This window comes from Cydia strobilella, chromosome 11 (genome assembly GCF_947568885.1).
Source record: "Cydia strobilella chromosome 11, ilCydStro3.1, whole genome shotgun sequence".
In the NCBI taxonomy this organism is placed as follows: domain Eukaryota; kingdom Metazoa; phylum Arthropoda; class Insecta; order Lepidoptera; family Tortricidae; genus Cydia; species Cydia strobilella.
Window position 1 is genome coordinate 11,046,645 of NC_086051.1, and position 12,876 is coordinate 11,059,520.

The following is a 12,876-nucleotide window of genomic DNA, read 5'->3' on the forward strand; positions in this document are numbered from 1 at the left end:
GAAGGTACCTACTTCATTTCAGTAGTATATTGATATAGATATCTACTACCACAATGGTATTTTTTTAACATTGGCAACATGTGCGAGTGAGACACAGGGCTCCATCCACTTTTGCTATCTCAAGTGGACCGTTTTCTCTAGTCTGGCACGAACACCTTTCTGGCTCGGTGATAAGGTTCAAGTTAGTATGACAAAAAAGTGACAGCGCCCTCCGATTTAAATAAAGCTTCGTGACACCAACTGAAAGTTACCTAACGCTTATTAAATTTGTCTATACGCTTGTTATCGTATCCTTGCACAACTACTTTCCAAACTTTCTCGTGGACATTCTCTCCTTTTGTCGGCTTGCTACAGTGTGATAATATTCGAGCTTTATTTCCTTATAGTACGGTGGTTTTTGGTCTAGAAGTCTTCTGGAAATCGATTTTCGCCCATGTCGTCGCAAATATCGACATATTTGGTATCAGTGCATTCAGTGTGATGTCCTGAACACAAATATATGAGATGACAAGCACGAAAGTGGTGGGTAGTTGCTGTGACGTCAAAAATTAGTCAGTACATAGTTTTTTACTTTTTTTTTAATCATACCATGTGGGGTATCAAATGAAAGGGCTTTGTAAGTAAATCACAAATATATAACATACTGTAACATTTTCACTATTTCGTCTAACAAATTATTAGAAAACGTTCAAAAATTTCACAATCCACAGTTGACTTTGAACTGCTCTAAATTGAAAATGACTGAATGGATCATTCCAAAATACATACCAAGTGACTGTGAATATCCTCTATAAAACGTTGACAAAAATTTAACCAGATATAACCAAAAATAAGAAAAGTACAATCAAGTTGAAAAAAAGTATAATTTTCTGTTACATTAAACTGCAACTATTATTAAAACTAACAAAAAACCAGACTATTTACATATATTTTTGAAATGGTCTTTTCACTAGCTTTCATTTGGCACCCATATTGCTATAGTAAGAAAAATAATTGGTCAAGCCCGAGTCAAAGCTCGAGGCATTTAGTGTTCCGTGCGCATCGTTATACTTTAAAGAGGTTGTTTGCCTGTTTTTAGATAGGGTCCCGTAGTCAACTAGGAACCTTAAAACCAAACGTATTTTCGCCATGTCTAACCATGTTTGAACCATGGGTCGAAAAGTATGAAAAAGAAAAAAACGTGACTGTAGAGTTTAATAAAAACATTAAACCAAAACTATAGGCAACATGATCAGTCAAGCCGTTTTTGAGTTATCGCTTATCGCAAAACGTCTTCCTTTCATAGAAAAACGACGTACAAAGCGCTGTGAAGTTATTCAATTTTGCTTGTTATGTGCAAATGCTACGTACTAGATTTAGATTAAGATTTAGATTTATTTATTTCAGGATAAAAATTACACTATAAATTTGCATCAATGTCAAAATTATGCTTATATCTTCTTATCATGATCGTCAAGCCATTTGTAAGGAACAGATTGGATACGGAAGTGCTAAGAAAGTACTAAGTAGTCAAAGTAAATGATCTTCTTCGGCGGAAACGGGCACGATTAGATGCATAGCCTGCATCAAAAGTACGTCGCGGGAACGGTAATTTGTGTTTTGGGAATGTATCCTATGAAACTCAGCGACACATTCATCCTCAATGTAGTCATTCGCAAGTATATACGAAAAGCGAGCCATTGTATTCGACATAAACCTAGGACATAATTTATAGGAGTTGTCCAGTCAAAACGGCAAATGCAACGTTACATCCAAGCGCTCAGACTCGAATAGGTCAATTTTATGGTTCACCATTATAGCTCGGTATTCTATACTGCTTCAATGGAGTTGGCCGGTCGAAATAATTAGCAGATGGCGCCAGCATAGCTTGCCCTGTTAATCCCTAGAATTGTGTCAAATTTTTGTTTTTTTAATGCCCTGGATGCCAGCCCTTTAAGCCAAATCTCATAGAAAAAGGGGCAAGCTATGATGGCGCCATCTCTGCAAACCTTTGACAGTTGCCAACCCCATTTGAATTAAATTTAGAACTTATTATTTTGATTTGATTTTGTTTCTAGTTCCATGCCATATATATTTATATAGTCTCCATGATATAGACTTTAATATTATTTAGAACTGCTAAAAATGTAGAGTTTGTCTAAGCTAACAAAGTGAGAGAGTGTAAGTAAGTAGTGTAAGAATGAGATAAACGTCATATTTTCATAGAAATTTGATAGTGACACTCGGACTCTATCAATAATTGGGCGTAGTCTAAAAGAATCTAATTCACAATTTGTTTAAAAAAATATATTTCTTTCAAACAGAAAATCGATTAATTTAAATGTCATATTATTTTATGGATAAACTACGCTAAACTACGTTCACTTGATACTGAATTCAGTCCGAGTTTTTATAATTAAGTATTTATAATGTTTTTATAACAATATAAACCGCATTAATGTTATTACTCTACTTAAGCTGTCAAAAAAGTATAAGTTATGAGTAAGTTATTTATATTTTCTTCAGGTCTTGAATTTAGGACGAGGAATAATATATAATATTATCGTGTTTTTCAAAGAATCTAAACAAGAAAATCTTTTCCATTATTGTTTTAAAAGAAAAAAATATTTTAGTAGAACTTGGATTCATGAGTACCAAATCTTAACTGATATTTTTGTCGCTGGCTCTAAGGTTGACGAAATATACTGCCCGATTCGAACTTTAAGATACGTCAAATATTACGACTAGATACGATATGTATTAGATATGTCAGTGTCCGAAAGCCCGTTCGAAATTTAAGCTTATTTGCATTATAACAAGGTTGTATTTTGTAGATTTTTTTTTCTCTCATGCGTTTGGTAGACTATTACAAAAAATGAAATAACCCACAAAAACAAGCAAGTTGAATTAAACTTTGTGTCACACACATAAGTCATTAATTTCAATGCCAAAGTTTTAAGTAAAGATCTTTCTCGCTAAAACGACTTCCTAATATGAAATTACCAGTCTAAGAAGCTGATCCAAGCTAGTAACTGAACCTAAGTAACCTAAGATCAGGCTGCAATTAAAAAACTAATAAAGATAAGGTCAACCTGATAAATTTCCCGCCGTCTCCATACTCGATTTAGTTGGTTACTGGCTGGTTAGCTGCCTGTTAGCTATAGTTTTTTCGAAAATTCCCAGGACAGAGGCGAATCTTTTTGTATGAAAACTTGCAACTTTAAATGCATTTTTTATCAAAACTACTGCAGTCTAAAATGAAGTCAAAATCCGTCCCCCACCCAATGGTACCCCACTCGATTCTTACAAATAAAATAAAAAAGCAGGTTACCCCTCTTTACCCCCTAAATTAAGAAATAAGCGGTTTTGACTTATTTACAATATTAAAGGGCCCACTGACTATCAGTTCGCCGGACGATATCGGCCTGTCAGTTAGAACAAAAATTTGACAGTTCCGAACAACTGACAGGCCGATATCGTCCGGCGGACTGATAGTCTGTGGGCCCCTTTAGTGGTGGTAATTGCTATAACTGTTTCAACTTTTTAGGTATCTATGTCAAACGGTCTCTGAGAAAAACGCATTTAACTGATTTGTAAGACCGAAGTGATCCCATAAGTGTTCCGTTTGTCAAAACAAAGTTTTGCACGGAACACTAAAAACAACCCCCCCCCCTCCCCCCTTCCGTCCCTTTTCCATTAGCGGGCGCCATTACTATAAGGCTATGTCTATGGATGGTATAGAAAGGATGCCAATCTCTTATGGCAGAATTGTTGCAAAAGTGACCGCTTTCAGCTTTAAATAATAGTTCCTAATCTCTCCGGTGGCGCTAGTTAGGCTCTGGGACATGAGTATAACATGAACCATATAAGGCAACAAATAACCCGACCAAATTACGTAGGTTGTTTTTGGTAGTATTTTGGTGTATGGTGGCGCCGCCTAATTACTGTTTTTTGATGGACACTTTTCATATATAGAGATTTGGCTCCTTTATATAGTCTCCATGGCTATGTCACTAACACAATTCTGAAGAATTCAACCACATCAGATCTCATATGGGCTATATAAATTTTGAAAATGGCGCCCGTTAATGAAAAAAGGGAGGGGGATTGTTTTTTTTTCTTACTATAGCAATATGGGTATCAAATGAAAGCTAGTGAAAAGACCATTTCAAAGATATATGTAAATAGTCTGGTGTTTTGTTTGTTTTAATAATAGTTGCAGTTTAATGTACCAGAAAATTATACTTTTTTCAACTTGATGTACTTTTCTTATTTTTGGATATATCTAGTTAATTATTTTTTAACATTATATAGGGAATATTCACAGTCACTTGGTATGTCTTTTGGAATGATCCATTCAGTAATTTTCAATTTAGAGCAGTTCAAAGTCAACTGTGGATTGTGAAATTTTTGAATGTTTTCTAATAATTTGTTAGACGAAGTACCTAGTGAAAATGTTACAGTATGTTATATATTTGTGATCTACTCACAAAGCCCTTTCATTTGATACCCCACATATTATGATTTAAGAAAAACCGGCCAAGTCCGAGTCGGACTCGCGCACGAAGGGTTCCGTACCATTACGGAAAAAAATAGCAAAAAAATAACGTTTGTTGTATGGGAGCCCCATTTAAATATTTATATTATTCTGTTTTTAGTATTTGTTGTTATAGCGGCAACAGAAATACATCATCTGTGAAAATTTCAACTGTCCAGCTATCACGGTTCATGAGATACAGCCTGGTGACAGAAGGACAGACGGACAGACTGACAGCGGAGTCTTAGTAATAGGGTCCTGTTTTTACCCTTTGGGTACGGAACCCTAAAAAGTAAAAAACTTTGTACTGCCGACTTTTTGACGTCACAGCAACTACCCCCACCATTTTCGCGCTTGTCATCTCATATATTTATTTGTGGACATCACACTGAATGCACTGATACCAAATATATCCATATTTGCGAAGACATGAGCGAAAAGTAACCTCAAGCCTGTTTCGCCAAGCCACTAATATGAAGTAGGGGGCTCATTTTGTTTGATAATGTGATAATGGTATTATTTTTATCAATAACAACAATCTGTAATCTTATGTGCTTCCTGCTCGAACGTATTTGTAGGAAACAGATGCTTTCGTTTGACTCCCTGAAAAATGGCCTGAAGTTATGGGGCAATGCTTGTCTGGCTACCGCGCGTCTTTTAAAAGGAAAGTCAAGATTGTTGGTTTGAGAGATTAGGTATGAGCTGCATCGTCGTGTGGGGTGGCCCTGGCGGCGTTTCCCACAGAGGCGGCTCCATGACCAGTCCGTCGGAATGTGGTCGCGGCACCGGCCCGCACTTTCACCAAAACAATTCGTTTGCGGCCTCTTTCGGCATCGCACCGCGCCTCACCCCTCCACCCCGCATACGTGAAAATTAACAACACACTGATACTTGACTCCGCGATCAGTATTTTGGATACGGGGCCCTTTTAATGTACCACGCACCACGCCGACGCCGCGCGCAAGCAAACATGTATTTAAAGTTAAACACTCTGAAATCGTTAATCCTATTACTTTTCGTGTTAGATATTCGTCGCGTATTTACCTGTAACGCACATTCCAAAATACATGAATAAATGATTCTACTTAAAAAAATGGTACAATATGGTTAGATTTTCATATGATTCACTCTTTACACTCTATAGCCGGGCTCGTTTATGAAACGGTCTATGGTTTCATGTAGCAAATGACAACGCCCACATAAACTTCGTAGAGCAGGTACTAACACAACGTAGTAGGCCGTAGGTAACTAAGCGCCACTTGCACCATCCCACTAACCCTTAGTGGGACGGTGCAAGTGGCCCCAACTGATTAAGAAAATGTGACCTTTCGGTATTTCACAGTTCAAGTCATTCCTGTAATTTGTATGAAAGCTTAAAATTTACGTAAAATTATAATTATCCAATACTTTTAGAACGTGTTTAATTTAGGTTACACTGATATTCAGAATCAAAAATAATTTTACTTTTGCGGGGTATTTTAATCGAGAAGATTTAGGAAGATAATTTGTTTAGATGTAAATACGTACATATTATTTAAATCTTAATTACAAAGCACAACAATTAAAAATAAAGTGGTACCTCTACGTCGATACACTATGTGTCGTGTGATAAAGAATTTTGTATTTCTGTATTTTTTGTATTTTTTTTGTGCCGCCGCCGCCATGTTAGAACAATCGGATTAGGACTAACCTCGAAATCTCTGGAACAGTCCTGAAACTTGGTAATACCAAATTGGTATGTATGTTAATAAAAGGTCTCTTTTTTATGTCCACACCACACTATTTGACATTTGGGGACCTCGAGGAACCCGAAAAGTATAAGCGCTAAATCTGGAATCGGCAAGTATTTTTTCCGCAAAGGCGTCGAAAACTTTTTTATGTAGAATTTAATCGGCTTTAATGCTGCCTTATATCATATTGTCATTGAGAACTTAGATTTTGAGTAAAACGCAAATTTCTCCAAGATGGTACACATTTTCCAAGATGGCGGCGGTTCCTCGAGGTGCCCAAATGTCAAATAGTGTGGACATTATGAAAAAGAGACCTTATTAGCATACATACCAAATTTCACGACTGTTCCAGAGATTTCGAGGTTAGTCCTATTCAGGATTTATCGATCGTCCCTTACAAATCTTACAATCGCCCACCAGGGGCTTTCATGTAGGGGTCATCCATTGCGTCCTTATTTAGAGAGATACTTAGTTAATTATATATCTATTTTATTGTTCAGGTATGGCCAGTTGTCCGGCATGGTGGAGCCAGTGTTCGGCGTGCTTGGTGCGGTGGCGGTGGCGGCGGCGGAACCCGCGCTGCCCTACGCGCTGGCCTTCGCCGCGGGCGCGATGATATACGTCGTCGCCGACGACATCATCCCCGAAGCCAATGCCTCGTGAGTAGTGTTTCATATACCTACACTGGCTGGTATTGATTGAACTGGTGTTTTGCGTGCTAAGCCAACGCCTCGAATCTCGAAAGAAGTTTTCCGTGTATACCTACTGGTTTTGCTGGAACGCAACTTTTCCATTCCCAACGGTATCCTTGAAGTTTTTACTGGTATGTAAATACCCACACTCAGGCATATCAGAGGTACTAATGTTTTCAATCGTGTGAACGCCGGCAAGTATCGGACACCAACATTCTATGAATATGTATATGCACCTACCAAACAACAAGGTACGTAAGGCCGCTATCTGTCGGAATAAGTATCTTGCTAAGCTAGTCATCACTGCTGAGTTTCCGAACGAATAGCTACGACTTCAAATCTTCAATATCTTCAAGTGGTCTTCTTTAGCTGTCTTTTGACGTAACCTTAGTTGTTTTTTCATTTATTTATATCTAATAATTTTACTTGAATTCCTGGCAAAACTAGTGTTATGTGTATATGTGCGTTAATATCATAAATTTGCTTGACTTTATTTTATATTATTATTAGTACCAAATTTACACTAACAAATTCCTACCAAAGCTAACAAAGAGCTCAATAAAATATTCTCAAGTACCAATTATTCCCCCAACGAGACTAGAAGGTGAACTAATAGCTGTGTCCTTGAGATTGACCCACAAAGCTTAAGGACGAGCTTTGTGTGGCCGTCAAAGAAGGCCCGGCCCTTAATCCTTAATCCCGGTTCCGGTGCCGATAACGTTACCCTTTATTGCTCCCGTGATCAAACGAAGACACGCAAATATGCCCTTTTAAATACCTTAACATCTTGTAATAAGGTATACGAATGGTTAGGTTAACTGTGTCATCGGCGGTACTCATGATGCGGCACAATGAATGTGTTCGAGATAAGTACTTATCTTATTCATCGAAGTTTGAGACGGACACGAGTTTCCTTTAACTTTGTTTTACTTCGTGAATAATTGCTTTGAATAGAATATCATTAGACATTAGGTACATAATAGCTAAATGCGTTACTGTGTTATTTCTCTAACTGTTAATTTCGAGGTTCTTGCTGGTGTTTCAGCTCTTGTGACAATGGGAATTATGTTTATTGATCACAGCATATCATTCTAGCTTGTCTATGTCACATGAAATAACAATAAGCTCTATTGGGTACCGACGTTGTGATTGGCTGCCTTCGGCTGCTGTCATAATTGGATTGACGAGGGTCGCGAACAATCAAGAAAGGAATTGTTCCATGCATATCCGACATATCGGGATCGGACGGGAACGTCGCAGTTCGTTAGCGTGTGAAGACCGTGGGTACTGCGTCTTGGTTACACTTCCCCTTGCCGACGGTTATTGTCCATTTCGAACATTGTCCGTGACCGGTCTCGGCCCCTCGATACCAGTATACCCTGATTGACTAATTGTTGATGTATCCTTGCAAGCAGCCCAGGATTCGCATTGTCATATCCGCTTCCTAACGTACAATTATTTATTATATTGACTTGACGCGTCGTCGAAGGACAGATGTCTAAGCTAAGCCGACTGATTACCATATAAATATAGCAATGTGCAAGGAACACCTTGTTTATCTTTATCAATTAAGGTTAAAGTGTACCGCATGTAAAGTTAAATTAATTAGAGAGAGAGTGTATATGTGTGTGCGACCACCTGACGCGCCTACGCGAAGCACGCGCGCGCATCACTTAGCCCGATTAACATTGTTATAAAACATGATGATTGTTTATCATTAATAAACAAAGCTACTCCTACTAGATGCCGCCGCACGGAAAGCTTATTATACGGTAGCTTACGTCTGACACTCCACTTTAATGTCGTGTCAACTGAAATTTCCTCGGCTTTTCTTCATATTAATTGAGCGTAGCAGAGCTTGTTAAAGAGCAATTTTCGTATTAAATGAGACAATAGTGCAGCGGTGGTGTTGTGGCGACGGAATGGCACGCAAATACGCCGACAGAAATAGCGGCGCGCCGTCTCACACCCTGGCCGACGCGACGGCTAGGCTGCGGCCACACGGCCGTCGCACCTGCAAAACAGGCGCTTGCTGCTAACATTCATAGATTTTTTTAGTTTATCTTTCTTTGTCCTTACTCACTTATGACGCGACATAAAGTGGTGATTTGGCCCATGGTCCCGATCAAATTTGTCAGCTAGTAGCCATGACGAATTTATTATTATAGGAAAAAGTTGGACTATTTTTAAAATCATGATTAATATTTTTTTCTAAATATAGATTACCTCAAAGATAGATATAACTCCGTAATAGATGGATACAGTCTAAGGAAAAAACGTGCCTCGAAAATCACGAAAATTTGATTCTCGATCAGATGGCTCCACTAGTTTTGGCCTACTCTCGTATAGAGGGCGTTGACGGTTTCGTTTGTTATTTATAATTTTAACGCATATCAGTGAAAGAACATGGGTCAAAATCATATAAAAATAATGAATGCAAATAAAAAAGTCATTTATCCATATTTAAATACATTTTAACGTATTTTTATAATTCTTCATTTTTAGTTTTAAAGTATGTCGATAGATGGCAGTGAATTTACAGTGGTTACAAAATTTACTATGACAGTACCGCTCTATCTTATTATATCCTTTTTGATTACCTAGCTGATTCGGGTTTGAATCAATCGGTCGGTATTTTCATTAGCTTTAGCGTTTACCTACGAAGGAAGATGAATAACGGTTACCGGTAAACTGGGGTTACCTTGTAACACTTTAATCTCGCGTTTTGTACACATAATTAATGTTAGTAACATATTTGTTCCTCCTGGTTATGGATGCTCTGACATCGAACATACAGGAGGAGGCACCCTGGTGTATGCTGTTTGCCGATAACATTGTTCTTGTCGGAGATAATGCACTTGAGGTCCAGAGCAGGCTGGTAAAATGGCAAGAAAAGCTGGAAAGTGTGGGACTGAAAATAAGCAGAACCAAAACGGAGCACATGTTCTGCGATTTCGGTGGTCTATCCAGTTTTTCCCATATTGCCTTAGATGGTGTATCCCTACCAGTCTGCCCCGACTTCCGGTACCTTGGGTCATTGATCCAGGGCGACGGACGCATAGACCGTGACGTGAAAAATAGAATAAATGCGGGATGGATGAAATGGCGACAGGTCTCTGGAACAACTTGCGATCCACGAATGCCTCTTAAACTTAAGGGGAAAATTTACAGGACGATCGTGAGACCTGTTGTAATGTATGGATCAGAATGCTGGGCGATGAAAGTGACGGATGAAAGAAGAGTGCACGCAGCGGAAATGAGAATGTTGAGATGGATGTGTGGAGTGACGAGAAAGGATCGGATCAAGAATGAGTATATTAGGGGAAGTTTGAAAGTAGCACCAGTAACGGAGAAGATAAGAAGTAGTAGGTTAGCGTGGTATGGGCATGTGATGAGGAGGGATGAATGCCATATAGGCAAAAGAATGTTAGGGATGAATGTTGATGGACGGAGAGCGTATGGTAGACCCAAAAAGCGATGGATGGATTGTGTGAAAGAGGATATGAGAAAGAAAGGAGTGAGTGCTGAGGTGACGAAAGATAGAGGAGAATGGAAGAGAAAAACTTGTTGTGCCGACCCCACATAACGTGGGATAAGGGCAGGAAGAAGGAATTAATGTTAGTAACGGCATTTAGCGGGTCTGACATGAAATTTCATTATTTGGCCTTTTTTCCGACGACGTTTCAGCTAGGTTGCACTTTGCACTAGCTGTGGTCACGGAAGACTCCGAAAAAAGGAAATCGTCGTGTGGTCGTCGGAAAAAAAGGTAAAATAATGAAATTTTATCGCGTTAGACCCGTTAATGGCATTAATTATGGGGTTACTTTGATTCACGGAGTACCTAACATTGATCATCGATTTTTAAGGAATTTAAAAGGGAGTTGATTTTTGAACGCGAGCTTATAAATGTTATGAAGTGGTTGACAATCTTAACAAAAGTACTTACATGATACCAGTTTCCGATATTTAATACGAGTACATTAAACGTACTACAATGGCCTCTATAAACCACTGTTGCGGCTCAGAATTCCCGTCACCTATCGATGTAGTACAATTATTTAATACGGTGACATTTCAAACATTTGTCCGCCATATTGTCATTTCTTGACAGGTTAGGCATCGAAGGCACAGACCTTCAGCATTCAGCCACGATTGAAAATTGTGTAAATATGTTTTAAACGCCTATTAAATAAATCAAATTAAATATTTTTAAACAAACAAAAATAATAAATTATAACCGTCAGTATTTTTAAAGTAAAACTCCCTTAAATATACCTTGACTAAACAATAGTTATTTGTTATACAAGGGTGCAAAGTTGTATATTACCCGCGACTGTGGAATTAAACCACGAGCAAGCGAAAGGATTCTATAGTTGAACCAAGAGCGAAGCGAGTGGTTCTAAAATAGAATCCTGAGCGTAGCGAGTGTTTCAACACACGAGAAGTAAAATACATTTGCAACCGTGTATAACACAAAACTTTTCACCTCACTATAGCGAGGAAAGTGCAACATCCACAGGCGTTAGATCATCTTCATCACTGGAATCACTCATTTTTTTACGATATTATAACAAAAAACTCTGGAAATTCTGTATTTTTACGTGAGATGTTTTAAGTAAACGTCAATATATGACGTATGAAATGTCAATGATGCGTTTTGAAATTGCATCGACTAAACTTGTGCGTTCATTGCGTGCGTGCGTTCGTTATATTGAACGTCATTATTAAAAAACATGGGAATAAAGCTTTTGGTATTTTTTATTAGATTCTCAAACCATTTGTTTAATGATAATTAATATCGAACGAACCATTATTATGAGCGCTTTACGTTTTGTTATCTGTCAAGCTACTTAAACACGCTCCATCCAAGGTCAAATTACTTTCCCCACTAGTGGATAAAATGCGTTTTTCCCCGCTTGTTTTAAAGGACAAAAGACAACTTTCCGAGCTAGTGAGGGGAAAAGTATATTACTTACAATCTCCTTAGTACGTATGAATTAGTAACATATATGGTATTGCTTGCTTCGCTTGCATTTTAAGGTTATAACAAATAAATTGGTATTAATTATATATGTAATTAAAAAAGCTCCCTAGGGATTTATAGCTTTTTTTCACAATCAGCAACTCCCGCGAGAACAATATAGGCCTTTAGTCTTTACCCTTCAGTACACCAGGTGCATGAAATAAGATCTTTTTCGAGCAAGTTTGATGAAAAATATTTAAAGTTTCAGCGTAAGAAGAATATCGTACTCTCGTTCCCATGCGCGTCAACTCGCGGCAACTGCACACGATTTGATAAAACACTCAAAATGTTTGACTACAAAACCGTTATCTCTCATTCTTATCACTGCTTGGAATGCAACGGCGCCTGCCGCTGCATTGTGGATGTGGAGCATGTAGTACGGTCGGACAATCTGTGGACAATGTTCCGGAACATGACCACGTGTTGATTGAACATTATGTAAAGCGGGTCACATACTTTAAGGGTCGGATAGCGAGAAAGCTTTTTGCTACTTAGTATTTGTATGTACCTACTTATCTATGACAGGTATTGGTTTTTAACAAATGAAATAGGTAGGTACGTGTAGTGCTTACGCTCATTTCCTAGGGTTACTGCAATTTCTCATATTAAATTCATCATATTGTGGAGACCGGTCTGTTTAAGTTTACACGGGCTTCATGTTACGTCCTATGTAACTTTACTTTTGAGTGGCATTAACGTGAGACACTTCATTCGGTTCTTGTCTGTCTGATTATATTTCTTATCTTATAATTACTTATATAACAATTGAAGTCTTGGAGACCCTTTACACCTCTAAGGATAATTTGACGATCGTTTTTTTTTTATTTATTATATATTATATTTTATCTTTATATATATTTTAGCCAATAATATGTAATTTCTCCAGTACTATTTCCCTATGGCCGAAAGCGAAGA

At 38.0% G+C, this 12,876-nt stretch overlaps 1 protein-coding gene across 1 annotated transcript in view; it reads left to right on the forward strand.

Moving 5' to 3' along the window:
* The window catches only part of LOC134745153 (zinc transporter ZIP11), a 96,846-nt gene that overhangs the window by 72,690 nt on the left and 11,280 nt on the right, over positions 1-12,876 (forward strand). The window contains exon 6 of the mRNA XM_063679133.1: positions 6,747-6,905. Within this exon, the coding sequence (XP_063535203.1) occupies positions 6,747-6,905 (159 nt within the window). The remainder of the gene's footprint in view (positions 1-6,746; positions 6,906-12,876) is intronic.